The 21,022-nt window shown below is 35.7% G+C and overlaps 1 protein-coding gene across 5 annotated transcripts in view; it reads right to left on the bottom strand.

The window, feature by feature from the left end:
- The window catches only part of SEMA5A (semaphorin 5A), a 318,036-nt gene that overhangs the window by 173,873 nt on the left and 123,141 nt on the right, over positions 1 to 21,022 (bottom strand). For all 5 annotated transcript variants that reach the window (XM_038128190.1, XM_038128193.1, XM_038128191.1 and 2 more), the window contains one exon: positions 14,484 to 14,529. In XM_038128190.1, the coding sequence (XP_037984118.1) occupies positions 14,484 to 14,529 (46 nt within the window). The remainder of the gene's footprint in view (positions 1 to 14,483; positions 14,530 to 21,022) is intronic.

Raw genomic sequence — 21,022 nt, 5'->3', positions numbered from 1 at the left:
ACAGTAACAATGATGACTATGGAAAGTGTTGAATCATTCCCAAAAGCTTTTCCAAGTTCCATTACAAATTTATTAAAAAAGCTTTTCAGAGCTTGAATTAAATATCTGCAAAATGAGAAAAGCCAAAGAGTCTTCTGAGTCCTACTGTTTAGGAAACTCAAGCTGCAGAAGAGAAAGATCCAAATCCAGGCTGTGAATCAGATGACAAATAAAGACACGAGTAAATGTTACACTCAAAAGCAGTATGCTAGCTGTTGGACTGTTAATTCTATTTCACTTTCCAGCTCTCACTGCCTCTTTGAGATTTTCTACTTCACACAGAAAATACAAAATATTTATTAGGAATATGAAAAACTTTCTTCTGAATGAGACAGAAAAGTAGTCAATCTCTTCTATTATTCCAATCCATTATATGTTTTCAGTGGCCATCTCTTAAGAATGGCTGAAAGGGACTCTGGACATCATCTAGTCCACCTCTCCCGCTAAAGCAGATTCTCCTAAAGTAGGGTGTGAAAGATCACATCCGAGACAGTTTTTATTATCTCCCTGGAAGACCTCCACCCTGTTTTATCTCAGAATCAAGGCAATTTTTAGGAACAGGACTGACTGATAAGTTTAGTTTTCCAATTAAATTACCTTAATTTTATTCTAGGTGCATTATGGTTTGGGGCTGTGGTGGCCCAAAAATAGGTTTCAATTCAGATAGATTTAACACTTCTAAAAATGGAGTTTGATATTTGCATGCCACACCCTGCTCTGCATAAGAGGAACACATCAGCTTATTAGCTGTACTAAGTCCATTATACATAAGAAAATTAGGTTTTTCCTACAGGAGGAGCAATTTTATAACCACTTGATTTAGATGCTTTTTGTTCCATTTTTCCCTTTCCTATTTTTGAGGAAAAAAAAATTTTTATTTAGCCACTCCATTTCACTGTCTGCATCAGTATCATTTCAGAGGCCAGATACAGGAAGTAGAGGGTCTGTGTTGGGCTGTTTGATCCCAGACACACATCACCAACATGCTGTCCTGACTGAAGATTTAGGAGTTTGAATGACTTCAGATACTCCCTGGGCCTCATTTCATTCAAGTCTTCACAGAGTATGTTTCAGCCAAGAAACTTGAATGACTACACCCAGGATCCACAAAGCCATTTGGAGATCTTCACAGAGATGTGCATCTGGAGAGGCCCAATCACCTGTTCTGTAAAAATGCTGGCTGAAAACTATGTGCAACAGCCTGGTAAACAGCATTGGCCTTCCTCCTCCAATCTGTTAATCACACGTTTGCACTGCCTCCAACTTGCTCTAGAGCTCAGTGAGTCTTCTCTGCCATGATGATTGTGTGGGTTTTTCGCTGAGGTTTTTTTCTTGTTGGCCGGCTTCCAGAGATAATCTAGATTTGTGACCATTTTGTGGCCATTTTAAAAGGGCTGCTTTTCGTGCAGTGTATTTAGCCAGACCAGATGTTCTTCTTGAAGAAATTACAAGTTTTAATCCTCTTTTCTCCTCAGATTTTATCTTTCAGGACTCCATTTTCTGTGCTACACTGACTAAAGCTCTTTCATCTATTTGGCTCTGATTTTCTACACAAACCAGATTCAATCTGTGTTTTTGTTTTTTGGGGTTTTGTTTGGCTTTTTTTTTTTTTTTTTCTGAAGAGGTAATCTCCAGTTTCCTGGCACTTCTTCTTCAACTGGCTGTTTAGAATCAGCAGGGAGTTTATGCATGGCTGGTTCTCCCAGCAAGGACTGCATGATCCTTTCTGTTATGTTCTGCATTGCCCATATACCTGCTGTTCTGAGAAATTCTGACAAATATTATTCTTCACAGATAAAAAACAACACATTTTTACCTACTTCTTGCAATAAACATTGAACTTTCCCTTTTGGAAACTCCCTAACTCCATCTGCAAGATGTGTTTGTCCTAGCATGATTTCTCAGGCTACAGGATATATTTTCTTTCCCAGTTCACGCACGTGATTAGCAGAGACAGGCCTTCCATAGCATTATTAGTGAGCTTTCTACATTGCACCAACTCTAAAATGCATTTATAGAGCTTTAGTCTGATTGGGTTCATTTACAGGAATATATTTTTACCTGTGTTTCCAGCCTGTCCAGCTACTCTTCTCTGCAACTTGCAAGTCCCAGTGAGAATGTAACTACCAGAAACCAGTGTTTCATCATGCTACATGTTATTCCATCACAAAAGTTTCAGCAATTTTGATAAGGGAAATACAACTATTTCTTCAACATTCACTTGGGTAGATTTATCATTCTTTAAGGTCAACTAATTAAAGTGCAATTGTACAATGAATAATACCTTCTTATACTTTGTATGTAATTATACAGAAATAAAGATGACTGAACCTTTTTCTTCCTCTACAATTGAAAATGAAAGCAATTCTTCCTTTTGTGTGTTGCAGCTGAGCATGTAGCAGAAAAATCAATGAAACTACAAATTTAGGTGGAAAAATATACTTGGTTTACACAGGAAGCCTGCTCCTGAGATTATTTTCACATGATTTTCCATGCATGAGTTCCCAAGTTTCAAATTTATTCCTCAGCCTCCTTTATGGGATAGCTAGAGTATATCAATCTAAATACAACTCCAAGAGGAAACACAAAAGCAGCTGATTCTTATCTGATTTATTTATTTTAAAATGAAGTTCTTGTTGCCCTTCCCATCCCTCATGGGATTCAACTGCATATTTGCTTTGGATTTCCTCATCCCACCCGAGGCTGCTTGGTAAGGGATTGCTGTATTCCTTCCTAGTTACCTGTCCCTGCTTCCACCACTAGAATACTTCTTTATTTTGCTTAAGCTTAGTTGGAAACTCATTGTGCATCCGTGATGGTCTCCTGACGCACTTGCTGTTTTCAGTATGGACTATTTTATGTCAAAAAATTTAAAAATCAGTTTACAGAGGATTTTGTCAATATATATATATTAGCATGTGAAATTCTCCACTCAGCTTTAATTTGTCAATGCATATGCAGAGTTTTGTCGAGTACAACTCATTCAGCTTTATTTTCTCATGCTGAATAGCACAATATTCTATAAGTAACACCACTGACAGCTGTGTGAGAAAAGACTGTGGAATCATGCCTAGAGCAGTCTTCGTAAATATATGATGGCATAGTTTTGATCTTCTACGAACATACAGAATTATTGTTTCTTCAGACCTGTTCTGACATATTGTAGAAGTTTCATTAATAAATCCTAGCCTAATTAAAGTAAGAAAAAAATGCCACTGTGAAATTCACTGTGTGTGAATTTGACAGTATAAAACTTAATTCAGATATTTTTATTGTCCAGGTATTCAGTAAAAAAAGAGTATGCATAATTCTACTGAGTAACAAAAATAACCATGCACCTAGGAGTCAGAAAGAGTTTCCCTGAGAAAGGTTTCATCTCATCAGTTGAAAGTAAAATGTGTGCAAAAGTCTGAACATTCATGCAGATAAGCTTCCAACAGTTCCACTTCCCTCAATGTGTCTCCTCTTGATTTCATAGTTTGTGTAGTAACAAAGTGGGGGGAAAAGTAAAGAACGGTTTGACCTTGCATCATTTCAGGTCCCTGAGATCAGTGGGAGGAGGCACAGAATCACTCCCAGAATTGCCCAAATATCTAGGCAAAGACTTGGAGCTTATGAGCTATTACCCTTACAAGCAGGATTCCCACAGACAGATACCCTAGAAGCAATGCTGTGTACAAATACTGGGCAGCTACTGCATTTTCCACTCAATGTGGCTTCAGAATGAATTCATTCTGTCATTCATATTCAAATGCAATTAACAGAAACCAATGTCACATAAATGTACCAAACTGTATTTAACTTAAAATGCTTAATTCAAAGACTCAGAAAGTAATAAATATATAACATTATAAATCTGGTGGGTTTTTTTCCAAAACAATGGAAAATATTTAACTTAATCTCCATCCTACCTCTGGAAATATTTACTAATTAATTATCTCCAAAGTTATTTCAAAATTCTGAAAACTCATGCCCACCTTAGTTTTCATTTACAAACTAAAGTATTAAGAAACTGAATCACATAGCATATAAAAATGGTCAATGCCACAATAAAGTTGTTATTTAACTAATAATTAACAGAAATTTGTTTTGTTTCTGATGCAGTTACTGGTTTCTCCTAGAAGTGATTTCCATAGGGTTGCTTTATCCTGTGTACCCACATATATATGAAATTCTGAGATTTTCTCAGGTCTTTCATTTGATTTTTAATAAACCTAACTGAATCAGACAGTTCAAAACCTAAACCAAAACATGAACAGTTTTATGGCTGACTATTTCTGACTACTAAAATGGTAGCTATACCCTGGGAAAAAAAAACCTGTAGGTTTTCATCAAGGAGGTAATTTTCAAAATTGAATATAGACATAACTGTAGGTATAAATATTAACCTCTAGTAAAACTCAATTTTTATTTATTTTTTTCCCTTTGAACTATTTAGTTTTAATTACTTATATAAGTCTGAATTGTTATAAATATCTCAATATATATGAACAGGCCAAAGTACAGACCCTGTAATTTATCAATTTTCCACACTTTGTAATGGTCTGTTCTTTTCTTTTGGTATTTTGATTATTTGTTTGGAAAAGCAATATGCCAACCACCATTACATCCCTGATTTGGAGAAGCAAATAAATTTTTCCCAGGCACTAGAGCAAACATACAGAATTCAGAAGTACTGACAGAAGAAGATAGGATTAAAATCAGGGAAGAAAAATAAAAAAGGTTTTTTCAAACCAGACATACAGGACATAAACCTACAACTAACTTAACTCTGTAATAGATCAGCTCATATTCAATTCAACCTTGCTTAAGAATGCACAATAGTGGTCACACACTCTTCAAGTTCATCCTGTTTGCAGAGTTCAGAAACCATGACAGAAAGAGCTTGACATACATTTTACATACTACTTACTCACAATGGAAGCCTGTTGCATACGTGTTATGTAGAAAAAAATCTTATTGTCAAATTCAATAGAGATGCTTAACCAAAAAAAAAAAAAAAGGTGGCATTTATTAATTTATTCATTTATTCTTCCCTGTGCACTCAACATTCTTCCTCAGGAGCATCCGAAAGTTCATAACTCAGATATCAGTGGATCCCGTGCTTGGCTGTAGACCTATCCCCACCCACCAGACAGAGAGCCAGTCTGAGCCATCTAAGCTCAGACTCCTAACTCCATTTTGAGGACAAGCAACTAAAAGTGCGGTGATTTGAAGGCAGTCAAACTTTAACTAAAATACTGACATCATAAACAATAACATTATTTCTCTTAATTGCTTTATGGGTAAGATTATGTCCTTTAGAGGGCGATTTGTTCCACTGAGCATTTGGGAATCGCTTGTGGTCTGTGGGGGTCTAGATTTGCCTGCCTTCAAACAAATTAAAAATAACAGCTATACAAAAAAATTTAATATAAAAATCTCATATATGTGTCTAAACCCAGATATTTCAAAGGACATTTAGCTTTCAATTTTAATAAATTGATTGATTTCCATAGTTTGACATGATTTATGACTCCCAGACTTGACAGCAGAAGCATCATATTGAGGTACCATCTGGGATGGGTTGAACAATACATGCCAAAACAGAAGAGAACTAAAAATAGGGTAAGGAAAAAGGCAGCAAAAAATTAAGGATAAGGCAAAATGAAGGCAAAAGGCATCCTAAAATATTGGATAAGCCTATCAGAGTAAAACAAGTTTCAATCTCAATTCAGAACAGGTCTAGGTTCCTATGCTATGACTAGGCAGTGTCTCCCTCAAACATTTAGGAGCAACAATCCACCTCATAAATTGGGCTGAGTAGTGTTGACCAGGCAAACAACACACTGAAGCAACCCTCTCTTTGTGCCCTGGACCACTGAGGAGAGCAGACCCCACCTTCCCACACATTCCTGCATGGAATCCTCACCAATCAACGTTCTTATTGCAAGTTCCTCAAATCTGTCCCTCTACCTGAGTTACAGCAACAAGTGTCCATGCTTCTCAGTGTCACTATTGCTGCTTTGTTTCCTTAAAAGTATAAAAATCCTGAGTTTTCCTTAATTGTAGCAGCAAAAATCTTGTCTCCTAACCTTGAAAACATTCTTCACAAGGAATGAAGGGAACAGAACCTTTTGCCTTATGGAAACAGCCAGTTCTTCCCATAGTTCAGCAGTTGGGTGCATCCTTTAAAGTCAAAGGCTTCTTAGAGCTGAGGGTCAAGATGTGTATCTTAAATTTTTCTGCCCTGTGGCAAGGGAACATGAGGCTGCTCACCATTTTTCTATTACTCAAGGTTTAAATGTTGATCTTCCAAATTTTATCTTTTTTTTTTTTAATTTATTTCAACAACCAATTTCAGGGCACACTACAGACCAAACAATGCCTTTATGCCAAATAATAATGACCACTAACATGCAGGGGTAAGATGAACTCATCTCCTCTCTGTAGCATTACCCAAAAGCATCTATGCCCAGTTCCACCTAACCTTGCAGAACTGTTGAATGGATCTCTGCAATACTGCAAAAGACAATTCCCCCTGTGGCTGAAAAAATGTGTCCTTAAGCCTGCTCTTTGAATATGCATGGCATACAAACTGTGGTTGGAACTCTAATTAATTGTTACAGGCTAGAACACACACATGAAGTTCCATAGCAGGAACTACCATGGTCCGTAAACAAAAATCGATAAACATGCTTGCAGACACTCTCTTACAGATATCATGTCTTCCAGAGCACACTACATATTCTATTACTTTTCTAAATTGCTCAACAATGCAGCATCCAGTTGCCAAAGAGCTGGAGCTCTCCATCAGCAACTGCTTGTGGCAAATTCTCCACCTGACAAGACAATATAAGAATTAAGAAAATCTGCCTTCAGTCTCTGTATTAGTTTTTCTGCTCTCATTTTCTACAGTTTCCTAACATTTCTGAACTTTCTCAGTATAGAGGTGACACTGAAAGAGGCTGATAGTCAAAGAGATCTTGTGTCCCTTCATAAATATCACCCAGTTGTCACAGGATGCTCTTTGAGTCCAGAATTAGCTGAAGTATGCCAGGGTTGTACACAGTCCAAAGATTTGCAAAGCAGCAGCCTGATTTATTTTCAAACAGATTCTACTTGGTGATTACTCTTGTGTGATTGTAATGATTTACGGTTTTAGTGAAAACATGAATGAGTGTCACCTTCTGAGAAAATGCCATTTCCACAATTACCCTTTGTGCATGTAATGCAGCGTGGCTGACCACCACAGATAATACCAGGGAAAAGTATCAGGAGGGTGAAGTTATTCCACTATAAAATCCAAATCAGCTGTTTCAGGAGTATCAGCCAAAAAATGTACACACATACTTTTTGATATCACCTCTATTTGTCATGTGAATGAATGCCCTCATACTATATCATCAGGAGATCCAGGCTTCCCCATTCTCTTTAAAAAAAAAACAAACAAATGAAAGAAAAAAACCCACAAAAACAAACCCACAAATTTTTAATACCTAAAGAAAACAGAAGCTTTACTCCAGTGCAATGGAAAAAATTTTAGTACCTGTTTTGCTTCTTTACCACAAAACCAGAACAGAAGATTACTGCAAACATACAAGAAATGCAGCCTAACAAGCAGAGGCAAGGGGAAAGGAAAAAAATGAGAATAAAAAAAGCTGAGCGTCTTGGCTGAACGGACTCATTTGTCTAGGAATACACTTGCACACGTATTTTAGTGCTGGCACAAAACAATTACAGATACAGCAAATAAATGAAGAATTACATCTCTGCCTGGTTTTCTTTCTCTACTCTTTTTCCTCCATCTCTGAAAATACTAACACGTACAGATAAGTCAAACCAGCAGCAAAGCCCTGCCAATTTGCCAGCACTCTTTTTTCTTCAGTTAGACGCTTTTTAAATTTGCATGACAAATTTCAACTGTACTGAAGGGTAGGAAATCACAAATTCTGGAGACTAAAACCCTCCAATTTTGTAGAAGCCAAGTGTAAATGAATAACAAGCAGAAATGAGCAGAAGAGTAACATATCCAGTTGGCTGCCCTGCATGCCCTCCCTTATAGTTTTTTAGTGGGGGGTCTGCATATGAACTTAAAACATCACACAGAGGAAAAAATCCTTAAACTATTAGCTGATATGTGTGACCACACCTTTGCAGATGAAAAATTCCACACATGGAAAGAAAATTCAGAATTCAGAGTGAATCAGTACTTGGCCAAATACAACCTAAATGGTTTTGGAACAGTAGCCATCCTCTGACTAATATATAGGTGAAGCTAAAAGCACCAGCTGTTTCAATAACTGTTTCCAGAAAAAGTTTTTTAGCAGAAATGAAGCACTGCCTGCTTGTAACAGATTTCTGCACAAATATGTTGTAAAGGGTATATCAGGATTTGTGTGATCTAACATGCTTTATCTAGCTTTCAGCTGCATGTAAAAGAGGTCATTTGGGTAAAGGTTAGATATGTGAAATTATGTACTGCTAGCTGAATTCATCCTTTTCTGGATTTGATGAAGTTTTACATTTGGTCAGTAAATATTCTTATGAAAGCAGAAAACAAGATAATGAAAATACTATTGGGATCACAGAAAAAAAAAAAAAAGAACTGGAATACACTAGCCACCAAGTTCATCTATACCTGCTACAAAGGACTAGCTCTGGCTTCACAAATACTTATAAATCTTCTTTAAATTTCCAATACTCTAATATAATTATTTGTGCACTTATTGTACAATCAAATCCAACATTCTGCCACCAGAAAGGCACCAACAAGAGGAAGAGGTACTTAACAGCAGTGGCACTGTGACATGTAGATGTACCACCCTTTGCCTTTTCTTTTTTTTTTTTTTTATTTTTTAAACTCTGACTCCATCACCAATTTAGACAAAAGGTAACAGTCCAAATACCTCTGCATATTTTTTGCATCCCTAGCACCAAAACAGACATTTACACCAGCTCTATTACTTTTTGGTCACTCTATGTGATTTGGTCACCTCAGTCTTCTTTGGATAATTTTATAAGCATAAGTTGCTCCCTTCACTTCCAACCTTTTGAGGAACTTGGAACAGCATCAAAAGTATCACTAACTTATGCACTCTGCTTACCCATTGTGCGTCCTAGACACAAATGTAAAGGGCCTAAGAAGAAACAGTATTTTGGTGACTGATGCTACCTTCACACAAAAAAGGGAGAAAAGTACCTGCAATAGGGAGGAATGCTCTCTATTCCTCTCATCCTTAAATAGATACCAGGCACAGAAGAACCCAAGAGAGTTTTTTTCATTTGTTTTGTCTGTTTTTCCCCTGCTTAGACACTCAAGTTGTTAAATCTCAGTCTTCTTGGCATTTCAATATTGCTAAACTATGATTGTCATCAGTTAAGGACATCCTTATTTGAGGGATGTCTTGTCCCTTGTGTCTTAAAGTGTGATATCAGAGAAAATATTTCTTTCATTTCCTTTTCAGTACAGTCGCTTCACCTCAAAATAAAATTATGATTCATTAGGTTTCCTTCATGTATTTCACAAATCAGGCATCTGTTACACAATTAGTGACTGTAAGTAAAATACAACACAAAATTAAGGGATTGAAATACCTTAAACAAAATTTTTAGAAAAATAATTAAGCGGCCTTTTAAGGATTCTATTTATTTAGTGACTTGAAAAACTTCAGGTTAAAATAGTAAAGCCTCATTCCCCATCTCTGAATTTGTTGACTATAACTACAAGTGTTTATCATCAGTATAAAGATTTAATACTACATAACTTCTTACAACTTTTCATTTTGTTCATAGCAAAGGGAAATCAAGAGCACTGACCCAAAAATTAACTGTAAGGAGAGTTTGAGTGATTTGTCCCTCCATTTTTTACAGACTTGGCTAAGTACTACCTAAACCAAAGACAAATTAAGGTTACTAAGGCTTCTCACAAAAGATACAGTAACCTCTGTTTATAACAATAGCAAAGCATTGTTATTTTCAAAATGGAATTACAACTCTGATGAGGATTTATTAAAAAAATATTTTGAATTATTTTTTTTAAATTATACTCTGTATTAAAACTCAGGTAAAGTCTGAAAAAGCATTTCAGGTTATACATATGAATTTTTAAAAAACCTGAATAATGGAATCAAATTCCCGCTTTATTTCTCATAGGTATACACAAAACATATGGTCAAAGAATTGTGTAACTTACTGAAATCATTATTCAGCCCACCATTTAACCATTAATGTCTCATATCAAAGTGAACTATCACATGAAACATGCATTTCAGATACTCTTGACACATGCAAACAATAGCAAGAATTCCCTAGGTAAAATTTGTTCTCCAAAGTAGCTCCTTTTCCTGAAAATTCATAGTTCAAATTATGCCTTTAATTCCTTGAATGCCTTGTTAATACATGTGCATGTATAAACACATACAAACAAACAAATCTATAAACCAAAATCCTCAAGATTCTAGAATTTAAAGTTGAATAACACATATAAAAACATAACTATGATCTTCTTAGCCTGTGTAAAGAATTTAATTTGAATCTTGATGCAAAAATGGGCTAAAATTGCCTTTAAAAGTGGACTCTGAGGTGTGTGTTGTTGTAACTGAAAGATGTGAAGGTTCTGAATGAGCATAAGACCTGTGGTGAACTATGTAAATACAGAAACAGGTGGAACAGGCTCATATTCAACCTTCTGGGGATCTCAAATAGCAAATAGACTTCATAGATGGAACCTTTAAATGAGAAAGGCAAATTCAAGCATGTGCCCTATAAATGCCTTAATGACCTGAGTTTATAAAGCAGTTCACCTTATGGAAGAAGAAAAGATGCACGCTTTGTATGCTTGTGAAAAGATTCTGCAGGCTGGCTTATATTGTTTATGGCAAACGTAACATAAAGACTTTTATAAACCAGCATGTATTAGCTTCTTATTCTTTAGAGACACATCAGAAAATTTGTCATGTAGGTAGACACAAATAAATGTTTGAATTTGGAAGCTCTCATTTCAAAAAATTAGAAAAAAGAAAAGGTGAGAACAGATACTTGTGACAGCCACCCACCACATAATGCCAAAGCCCTACTATTAATGCTGACCTTTCCTAGATGTCATCGTTTTTAAAGTACATTTTTGAAAATAAATTTACTCATTGAAAAACTACTATTTAGATTTCTCCTTTCATATTTTAAGAAATATAACAGAGTTTTCAGGAAATCTAGCTTTCATCTTGGCCAATGTATTTATGGATCATTCTACTGTTACTTGAGGTGAGCAATAACAAAGCAAAGCTCACAAAACAAATCCATGCAGAGTCAGACCTTCTCTGTCTGTGAGCCTACTATTGCTGCAGAGAGATAAAATATTTGCCCTTCTACAACCCCAAAGACTGCTTCTTCCCTAATCCATGATCATTATGCATGCATTGTTCCAACAGGCAGCTTTGAACAATTTGACTCTTAGGCTTCTCCGTCAAGAGCTTAAAAGGCTTTCACTTGCTCTATTCTTCTTTATTCTGCTCCACAAAGAAAATTGCTGAAACACATCAAATACTGGTTTGCTAAAGATATTATCATATGAATCTTGCTTATTCAAACAACATGCTCTTGCTATAAAGTAGAGAGCACAGAAGCATGACATGTGGAATGACAACTTTGATGCACCCACAATGGGCGGCAATGTCTCAGCACGCAGAGCCAGCTCATGTTTAAACGCACATCCTGTCTAATGCACTCTGGAAGCACACTAACCCCACTTTTACAAGGGATTAGCTTCCACTAAACTGGTGGAAACAGGACCCTTTTCATAGATGTTCTGCATTTCTTTTGTAGTAACTTGAATTTCAAATGGATGTCTGGTTTTGGTTTTTGTTTTTTCCCCAAGGAAGATTATCATGTGTTTACAAACTATTTTCCAGGCATGCACTTGTAAAAGACAGGACATAGACATATTTAGGCCCAAAGAAATTTTTGAAAAAGTTTGCAAACAAGAAGTCATTATTTAATGTATTCCCTTTTTAAAAAGCTTTCCTATTACAAAACAAAATCTGGTAATCTTGCAGTCCAATGATACTCCAAAAGACATTTTGTTTATAAAATGTCTATCTTTCCAAAAATACAGAGAAATTTGTAAACAAAATATTTTCAAATATGCTTTTGCTATAAATATGAGGTTATTATTGTTGCAATTCATTACATGTAAGATGAAGCTTGTTGTCTTCCCAGTGGCAGTGTGTGCACAAACTAATATATTCCAGCAGACAGTTAGGCATGACAGATGAGGAAATGAACTTGGACAAAAATAACTGAAGTGCGTCAATGGTCAAAATTTAGTTTGAGGCATTCCCTTTGTTTTCCAGAGAGAAAAGTAAAATAAGAAAGATTCAACTGATGAATCAGCTATTATCAAAAAAAAAAAAAAAAAAAAAACAAACCCAAAGCAGCAATGCTAAGGAAATAAAGTTATAAAGGTCTAATTGAAAACTGTTGATAAGTAGGATGTAAATTGTTCCAATTTGCTTCCATGTTGGAAGTATTTGCTGTACAAGAGAAAAATTCAGTAATTTTTCTCCTGATTCCCACACACAATAGCAAAACTAGAGCTTGAGCAATTTTCTAAGATAATTAAACAACCAGTATATGGATTGTCTTGTTTCTAGCTTTTTTTGTCTTGTTATTGAGCTATGCTGAAAGCTTCTCATAGCTAGCACTTCACTGTGTGCCTTTTTTCCAGATGTGAAAACATGACTCATTAGCTTGTGAAACATCTGCATGTTTTTACAAAAGCTGGCTCATGCAAAAAATAAATAAATAAATAAATATCAAAGCACGCAACAAAAATAGAATTATATGAGATTTTTTTTACATTATTAATATGACAAAAACTGTGTGAAGAAAAATAAATATTAAAAGAAAATTTCTTCTGTTCGTACATGAAATGTCGAACAGTCCCTTGCCAAACAAACGCTAACTAGCACATAAACTACCAACAAGTTAAACCTCAACAAGCTTTATTTTTCCCCTGAAATTCCATCATTCTGTTCTGCTAGGATTTCATACAGCTTTTGCTTTGCTTCCCACTTTTGTTCCTGTCTCTTTTATCCATAATACCAGATTACAAGAAAAGACCTGAATGAGTTGTTTAGCTAGTTTGGAAATCCTAAATAATTCACCCTACAAATTAAAACAAAGGCTTCAGTCACCTCACAGCTGATTTGGAGCTGCCAAAACTGTCATAGCCAAGGAAACCCATCTTTTGGATAACGGCTGTCCTGAGGCAGTCTAACAAACCAAGAAATGACGTAAAAGAAAAGAAAAGGAAGGCAAGATCTGGGAAGGAAAAATATGAAGGAGTAGTAACAGTGGGCTTGAAAATAATGGGGAAAAATTGAATACCAAGTGTAGGGATAGTAAAGATATTCTGGTGAAAGGGGAAAAAAAAAGAACACTTTTGATTTAGAAACACAAATTATCTGAAGATTAGCAAATGAAGAATGTTAGAAGATAGTGAGGCAAACAAGTGGTGCTACAATATTGAAGATTAAATAAGAAACTTTACGAAAAGTCAACTTGAGAAGACTGTTTAAAGGTGTAAGACTGAAACCCAGTAACCTACTATAACATCAGCAGCATGATTTCTGTGCTCAGTTTGTAATTTTTTTTCTGATTGGAGTGAGAAGAGGTCTGGTTGAATCAGCACAATTAAAAACCTCTGTAATTTACAGATTTCTCCCTCATTAGTGAATTCAGCCTACTGATACAAGCCCTAACAAGGGAAAATCATGAACTTCAATCTATGAATTAGCAGCATAAACTACAACAGCACCTCTTAGTGCAGACTCTCAACAAGAATCTTTAGGACTTCAATTATTTGTCCGGATATTGAATATGACACAGAAGATGAAAGTAGACAGCCCAATTTCTGTATATTAAAAGTGCTTAGTGTGTCACAGCTTTAAACAACAGCAACAAACCTGAATATTTATTAATATTGCAATTTTTATTAAATATAAGTTAACATCAGATCTTGTTTCTAGTAGTCTAGGAAGGCAAATAAAATCTGAAAGTCTAATTAAAGCATACACAAGTAGTTTTACAAATCACAAGGACAGCCTTACCTGAAACCATTTTACTTTTCTGTACTCAACTGTAAAGTATTATTTCATGAATTAATAGGGACAGTACTGAACCTAAAGGTAGTTAATTTTAAATTGTAATAATGAATACTATGAAAATCCACTCTAACAAAATCACAGCAGAGTAAGGCAACATCAGATCTGTATGGCCTGGGACAAAGGCTAATCTGGAATTAAAAGGGATTATATGACTTATATAATAAGGGACCAGAAAAAGGAAAAAATCAGATGCATATTTATGTGTAGCTATGAAGCTTATGAATATCTTGATTATCCGCTTTAAAACATCTGCTTACCTTCATCTTGCAGAGGAATTAAGGAAAGAGAAATAAAACATACCTGTATTAGAGAGAGATCCTCAAGCTTCAATCTGAAGAGGTAGTTTCTGGGGTTAAAAAAAATAGCAGATAAAAGTGAATTGTTACTATTGTTTCAGTAAAAAAACCCAAATGTTGCCTCTGTTTAAAGAAAAACATAATGAATTACTATAAAGGCAGAAAAAAAATTAGAAGTGACAGGTATTCAGGGCTTCAAATTCTTTCAGAGGCTGTATTAATATGCAGCCCTTTGGGATAAGGACTAAGCTAATTTCTGAAACAGATTTTCGGTCTGAAGATCTGGCTGAACAAGAATGAAGTAGATATTTATACTGCATGCATGCCCAACTGATTCACTGCTCCAGTCTTCCTTTAGAATCAATGGGGAGAAATACTCAGTGCTTTGGCAGATCCATGTCACCAGTGCTGGATGGCTCCATCAGAATACATGGACAGGCAGATTAAACCTCTTCATTTCTCCCCACAAAGATGGGAACCTCATGCAATTAGCTCAGCCACATGTATGTAAAGTTTGAAGCACAGGATACCAGTATGATGGCAAATCTGTACAAGCCCCTGAGTTTTCACAATTTGGAGCAAAGTCTTGCCCTGTGTGGTCTAATTTCTCCGAAGCCTAAGAATGTTTTCTCACAGACAGCAGGAGCTACATGCAAACCAACCAAGCACAGATTACAAAAGCATCTATTGCAAAAATATTTCTCACTCTGCCTTTTCTCTAGAGCAGCATCACTGCACCTACAGACCTTGGGAGGGGTCCAGGTAAACAACAAGCAAGAAATATTCCTCCACTGACATTGTTTTCTTTCTTTCTTAGTTCTTATCACACCTCTTTTTCTTCTTTTCATTATTCATTTTTCTACTGCATCTTCACAGAAGTATTACCCCATAGTCCTCTTTTGCCTCTTACCTTATTGAAAACAACTCTGACTTTCTAATGCTACTACAGAGTGATGTTTTAGAGACTAAAATAAAAAGGATTTTAAAATAATATTATAAATTACTTCCATCCTAATTTATTCATAAAAAAATATGTAACACCAATGGGTAAGATTTTTAAAAATTCACTTAAAGTAAAAAAAAACCCAGATGATAAAGAGATGAGTGAATTTAAACTTGAACTTTAAATATTTGCATTATTCATTAATTATCTGCAATATTAAATCCATGCAACTTATAGGCATGTAATCAAAATTAAAATTAGGCCAAATTTTTTGATATAACAATTCTAATTCCTTCCAAAGAGGTATGAAGTATTGTTAATGGGCACAGATAGTCAGAACCTGTAGTTTAAATCTCTATTATTTGTTTTTAAATGAGACAGCAGGGTAGGGGAGAAGGGCAAAACCAAATTGCGTCTAACTCAGAAAGACAACCACCATGGCAATCATGGCTATCTCTATTTATGGACTCTCAGAAACAGCTATGAGTATTTATTTATTGACTCTGGTACATATATGGTCTACTTAAATTGTGGCTGTACAGGAACCATGTCACTAGTCTTTGCTAAGAGTATTGCTAAAGAGAATTACTCAAAATGCAGGAGGCCGGTTATGAAGAGCAAGAATCCATGTGAAAGTAAAATAAAGATAATATTTTTTATTATATAGCTTAATCACCACAAAGAAATAGCTATAATACTTGGGTTTGTGTCATGAAGAGACCTGAAGTGGATAAGCAAGGAAAACTTTGCAGAACAATGTGTACACACACACTTCACCAACAAGTTACACGCAAGTGGACTTTAAAGACTCTCATCAGAACACCAGGAACTAATGCATTATAGTCTTTCTAACACTTCTACAGTCTGTCTGTAAGGACAAAAAATACCTTCACTTTCACAGAATGTTTTGCCCAGAAGTATTCAGCAGGGAACATAAGTACTTGGTCTGCTCCTCATCTTGGTGCATCTAAACTTCCATCACCCATCACTGTACTTCTTTCACTCCGATATCAAAGAAACCAACTTCACTGCTGGTGCAAAACCACTTTTTCTTTCTTCCAATGAAACTGAACTGCATCCTCAGCAGGTATAAACTGTTCTCTTAACTCAGTGGTATCAGACTCACAGGAATGGCACATAAATGCCCCATCTCACTCTACAAATAAATGCAGTCTCTGTTGCAGAATATGTGAGCAACCTGGTCTCATATGTTTAGTTTTCAGGACCGTACTTCACACATATTTCAACTGCTATATGTACTTCATCTTCAGATATCTGCTGAAAATTTATGCCTGATGAGGCCTTTTTAGGACAGATTATCAAATTAAATGTCTTTTTATCATCTTCTATTCTGACATCATTTCAGCCTGTTAAAAAGTAAGCTATTGTCCCAAACTTAAAAATTCTAAAAAAAATAAATGCCCAAACACAGTGCCAGCCTGAAGAAAAACAGACACTCAGCATTTTTCTAGTCTGTTTTTTCCTAGAAAATGAGATTTTTATCCTATTCAATAGAGCACAACACTTCTACACATTAATGTATTTGGTGTGAAATTAGAAAAATTGACCCTATAAGTGTTAGGGAGACTAAAATGTCTACATTAATGGGAATGATCAAGAGGCAGAGCTAATAAGCATGCATTTTTCAATCTCCTGTGACTGCCAATAATCAATTAAAATATTTTTAGCTTTGTAAAGCCAGTAGAAGGAAAATTGAACACGAAAAGCAATGTGCAAGAGACAGTAAAAACACCTTAGCAACATAAACTGGGCAAACGGACAGCACAGATTGACTGTGACTACATAAATAATCCTGGGCTAAGTGTCAAACTAGCACTCGGAGAGCCATCAAAGCTATTCCTACCTAGATGTGCCCACTTCGTGAAAACTTGCAGAATTACATTTAGCTTTACAAATCCAACAGTTTAGCATTTTAAAGCACGCATCACTGGCATATGAGAACTCATTCAGAAAGCACATATATGAGAAAATATCTAAAATACAATTAAAGAAATGAGCATGACAGTTAAAAAAAACCTTGGAAATGTAGTCTTAATAAATCTGGCAGTCCAAAGAAAAAGTCATTGCCAATTTTCATGAAATGTTCAGAGCCATTATGCTTCTCACGAGACAGGTAATAACATTTTTTCAAAGTGTTATTGAGATTATGCCCCAGACTGTCACTTTTCAACCTCGGTTCAGCTTTATTCCAGTGCATTTATGCTTTGAAGGCAACAAAGAATGAGAAAGCAAAATGAAATTACATTTCTGAAGCACAGATACTACCTCTTAGCACACACCCTGCTTATTTTCCAAATATGGTGGCAATGAGCAAGACAAATTTTGCACGCTGGAACTAAACTGATTTGACACTGGCGGTAATTGGCAAATTTGTTTCCATTTGGTGCTTAATGAATGAGGAAAGCAAATATGTTACATAAATCTGCAAACAGAAGGACACTTAATGAGAAGAAAACACAACTAACACTGAGATAAAGCAACATCCTTTACTCCTTTGGAGATCCAGCAGGCAGTAAGCATTTTGCTTTATATTCACAGCACTGAACAACTCTTCTAGCTCAGTTGTTATAATTAAAACCCATTAGTCAAGAGCCTGCTCAAACCCAAGGGTAAACACTTCCACTGGTATCAGTGGGAACTGAATGAAAGCACACAAAAAGCATGCTGCAGTCACCTCCTTCACAACAATATATTTCCATCTATTGCAGTGAATACGTTCAGTATGACTACAGCTAAAAGTATAACACTAATCTTCTGTATGTTTCTGAACAATCCAAGTAAAAAACAATTGAAAATGCATAAAGATTCAAAAGTATATCATGTTAGTAATGGCTGCTAAATCCAGCATTTTACCCTTTTCTTTGTGAAACTGCAAGCTATAAAAGCTGAATGGGACAACAATAAATACTTTTTCACTAGACACAGACAAGAATTAGAAGAACATTAAGATGGCACACACAGTTCAGGGAAACATGGATTCAGGATTAGGCCTTTTTAAAAAAGATGGCAAAATATAATAATATCACAGAAAATGTCCATAACACATCCTAAGCCCCCACATGCATTTGCAATTGAAAGCCTGAATAAAGAAATAGGAGTTTCAGCAAACTGAGACACGCAGGGTATGACCAGACATGCTGCCAAATCTTCTGGAAATAAACTAACAGAAGATTACTTCCTGTTCACTTTTTTCAAGAAACTAATTCACATGAAAGAAGAAAATTTTATTTGATTCACTGGGGGAAAAATAGTAAGACTGAAAATGTAAAGTATTAACTCTGCAGAAGTCAACTATTAAGCTAAATTTCACAATTCCACAATTGAGATGATAAAGTCCTGGGTGAAAGGCAGTTCTAGTTTTGCAGTGTAGTAAAGTCAGCAACTGGAAAGAAAATTTTAAAAAACCAAACTGTTAAGGGCAAAGGAAATAATCAATATAAATAAAACTATAATGTACAAAATTTATTTGGTTATATCATAGGTTTATAGGAAAAATATCTCAAAAAGCCAAGGATGATTCATTGGAAATAAAAAGAAACCTAATACAAGTGTTCTAGTTGAACCATTTATGAAAATGGTCAAATTACAATAACAAAAAGCAGAATGACCAAAAGTTATGTATTATCTTCATTTTGCATGAAATGGAAGCCACAGCAAATGAGAATAATGAAATGAGAGGCTTACTGATAAATGCTAAAGATGTGAAAACAGCATATGCACAGAGATAAATACTTTCTGACTAGTAGGTCTTGTTGATCCATCCTAAAAATTATGGAGAATTATGGAGAATATGTTCTTATTACTCTTTCTAAATAATTTCTAAAATTACAGGTTTTCTTGAGGAATGAAGACGAACACATTTTATTAATATTCAAAGTGGCAAAAGGAAGACTCACGCAATCATAAGCTGACCAGTGAAACAATGAGCTTGTCAAACGGAATAAGAAAATCACTATGGGAGTCAATTAGGATAGAATCCAAATAAAAATTGAATTAATGCACTCAAAGGTTCTGTGAAACCTGATTTCCTTCTCTGATGCTTTCTCCTCTGGATTAGTAAATCTTACTTTGAATTCCAGTGGTTCCTCATCCAGCCTCAGCAATGCTGGAGATCCTAGAACACAGCACTCCTGTGCAACAACAGCCAGATGCCACTTCCACATTTTCCTTGTCATGGGCTTCACCAGAAAAAGCAGAAAAGTACCAGGTGCCCCTGCAGCTCTGGAGGTCACCGCCCTCCTGAAGTCATGCCATGTCATCTCAAACTTCCATTAACTTCTTTCTCTGTTGGCCTTGACTTCTCACACACAGCACTCAAGTTCCCCCTAGCTGGTAATGGCCTCGCAACATTTGACACCGGTCTGCCTCCAATGCATGCAGGTCAAGGATGTTTCTGAATATAATGTTTTAGTCCAGATAGTCCAGTTTATGAGGTTATTGAGCTATTTATTTAGTATGCTGTTGTTGGATACAACTTTAACCTGAAATACCAGCTCAACCAAAATATTAATCCTGTATTTCATAACTGTGGCTAACCAAATCTTTAATACTTTTTTTATTGCTGCAAACATATGTCAAAGTACATGCCCCCAGTTTTTATATTTTGGCAGATATTACATATAGTGTACAGCATACACTCACATTAAGAGCCAGGCAAATTCTATGTGGTCTCGTTACCATTTCATAGTTCAATTTATTAATCTTCTGTATCTTTTCAAGATTAATTTGAAATTAAATTTAAACACTGTTGTTACATCTCATCCAAAAAAAACCCCAACAATTAAAATGGGCTGAAAATCAGAAATTTTAGACAGTTCGAACTTTTTGTGGTCTCCTACTACAGTAATCAACTTGGACACATAAAGTTTGCTTGAGTTGTTGGAGGTGAGGTGCAAGAAAGGTCAGTGGGAGAAGGTAAAGAGTCTAAACTATCCCAAGTTTGGATATTTTAAGGGTTTTTTTTTAATAAACTGCAATGACAGTGTCAAAAGTTCCATTTACCCCTAATAAAGGGGTCGTTTCTCTTTTCTTCTTACTCTGAGTCAACTCCAGGGCTCCTGTGATGATGCACCATGTCAACTACTCTAATTAAAATGCCAAGACTTTAAATCAGAACAAGAATAGGAAGGACTTCTGTGGAATTAGTGAATTGCCTAGTGTCACCCTGCAACCAGACCATTACCAGTGTTGGTGCAAAGAAGAAGAAAACTGCAGAGTGGAACCAGGCATGAGTAGGGGAGATGGGAAGCTTTAAAAAATATTCAGGAACCTGTTAGAAAGGTAGGAAAGACAAGCAATAGGGCGGAAAAGACCTCCCTCTTTTTGCAGCAGTAAGATGATAATTTCTCACAGAATTAGCATTAGATTGTAATATAACCATACATTAGATTGGGTTAGATTAGCCCAGTTTAGTCAGTGGAAGGACAGACATTGATTACCCTGAGCCAAGTGTTAAATGAGCAGTGATACCCAGATGGATGTTGTAAGAATAGAGCACCAATTCCCTCTGCCTGTATATTCTCCCTATATATGATATGTAGCCCTCAGAGCACCTTATTAACCAGAAGCTCTCAGATTCT

The sequence above is a fragment of the Motacilla alba genome, chromosome 2, assembly GCF_015832195.1.
Source record: "Motacilla alba alba isolate MOTALB_02 chromosome 2, Motacilla_alba_V1.0_pri, whole genome shotgun sequence".
NCBI classification, from domain to species: Eukaryota; Metazoa; Chordata; class Aves; order Passeriformes; family Motacillidae; genus Motacilla; species Motacilla alba.
This window is presented reverse-complemented; position numbering and strand designations above follow the sequence as displayed.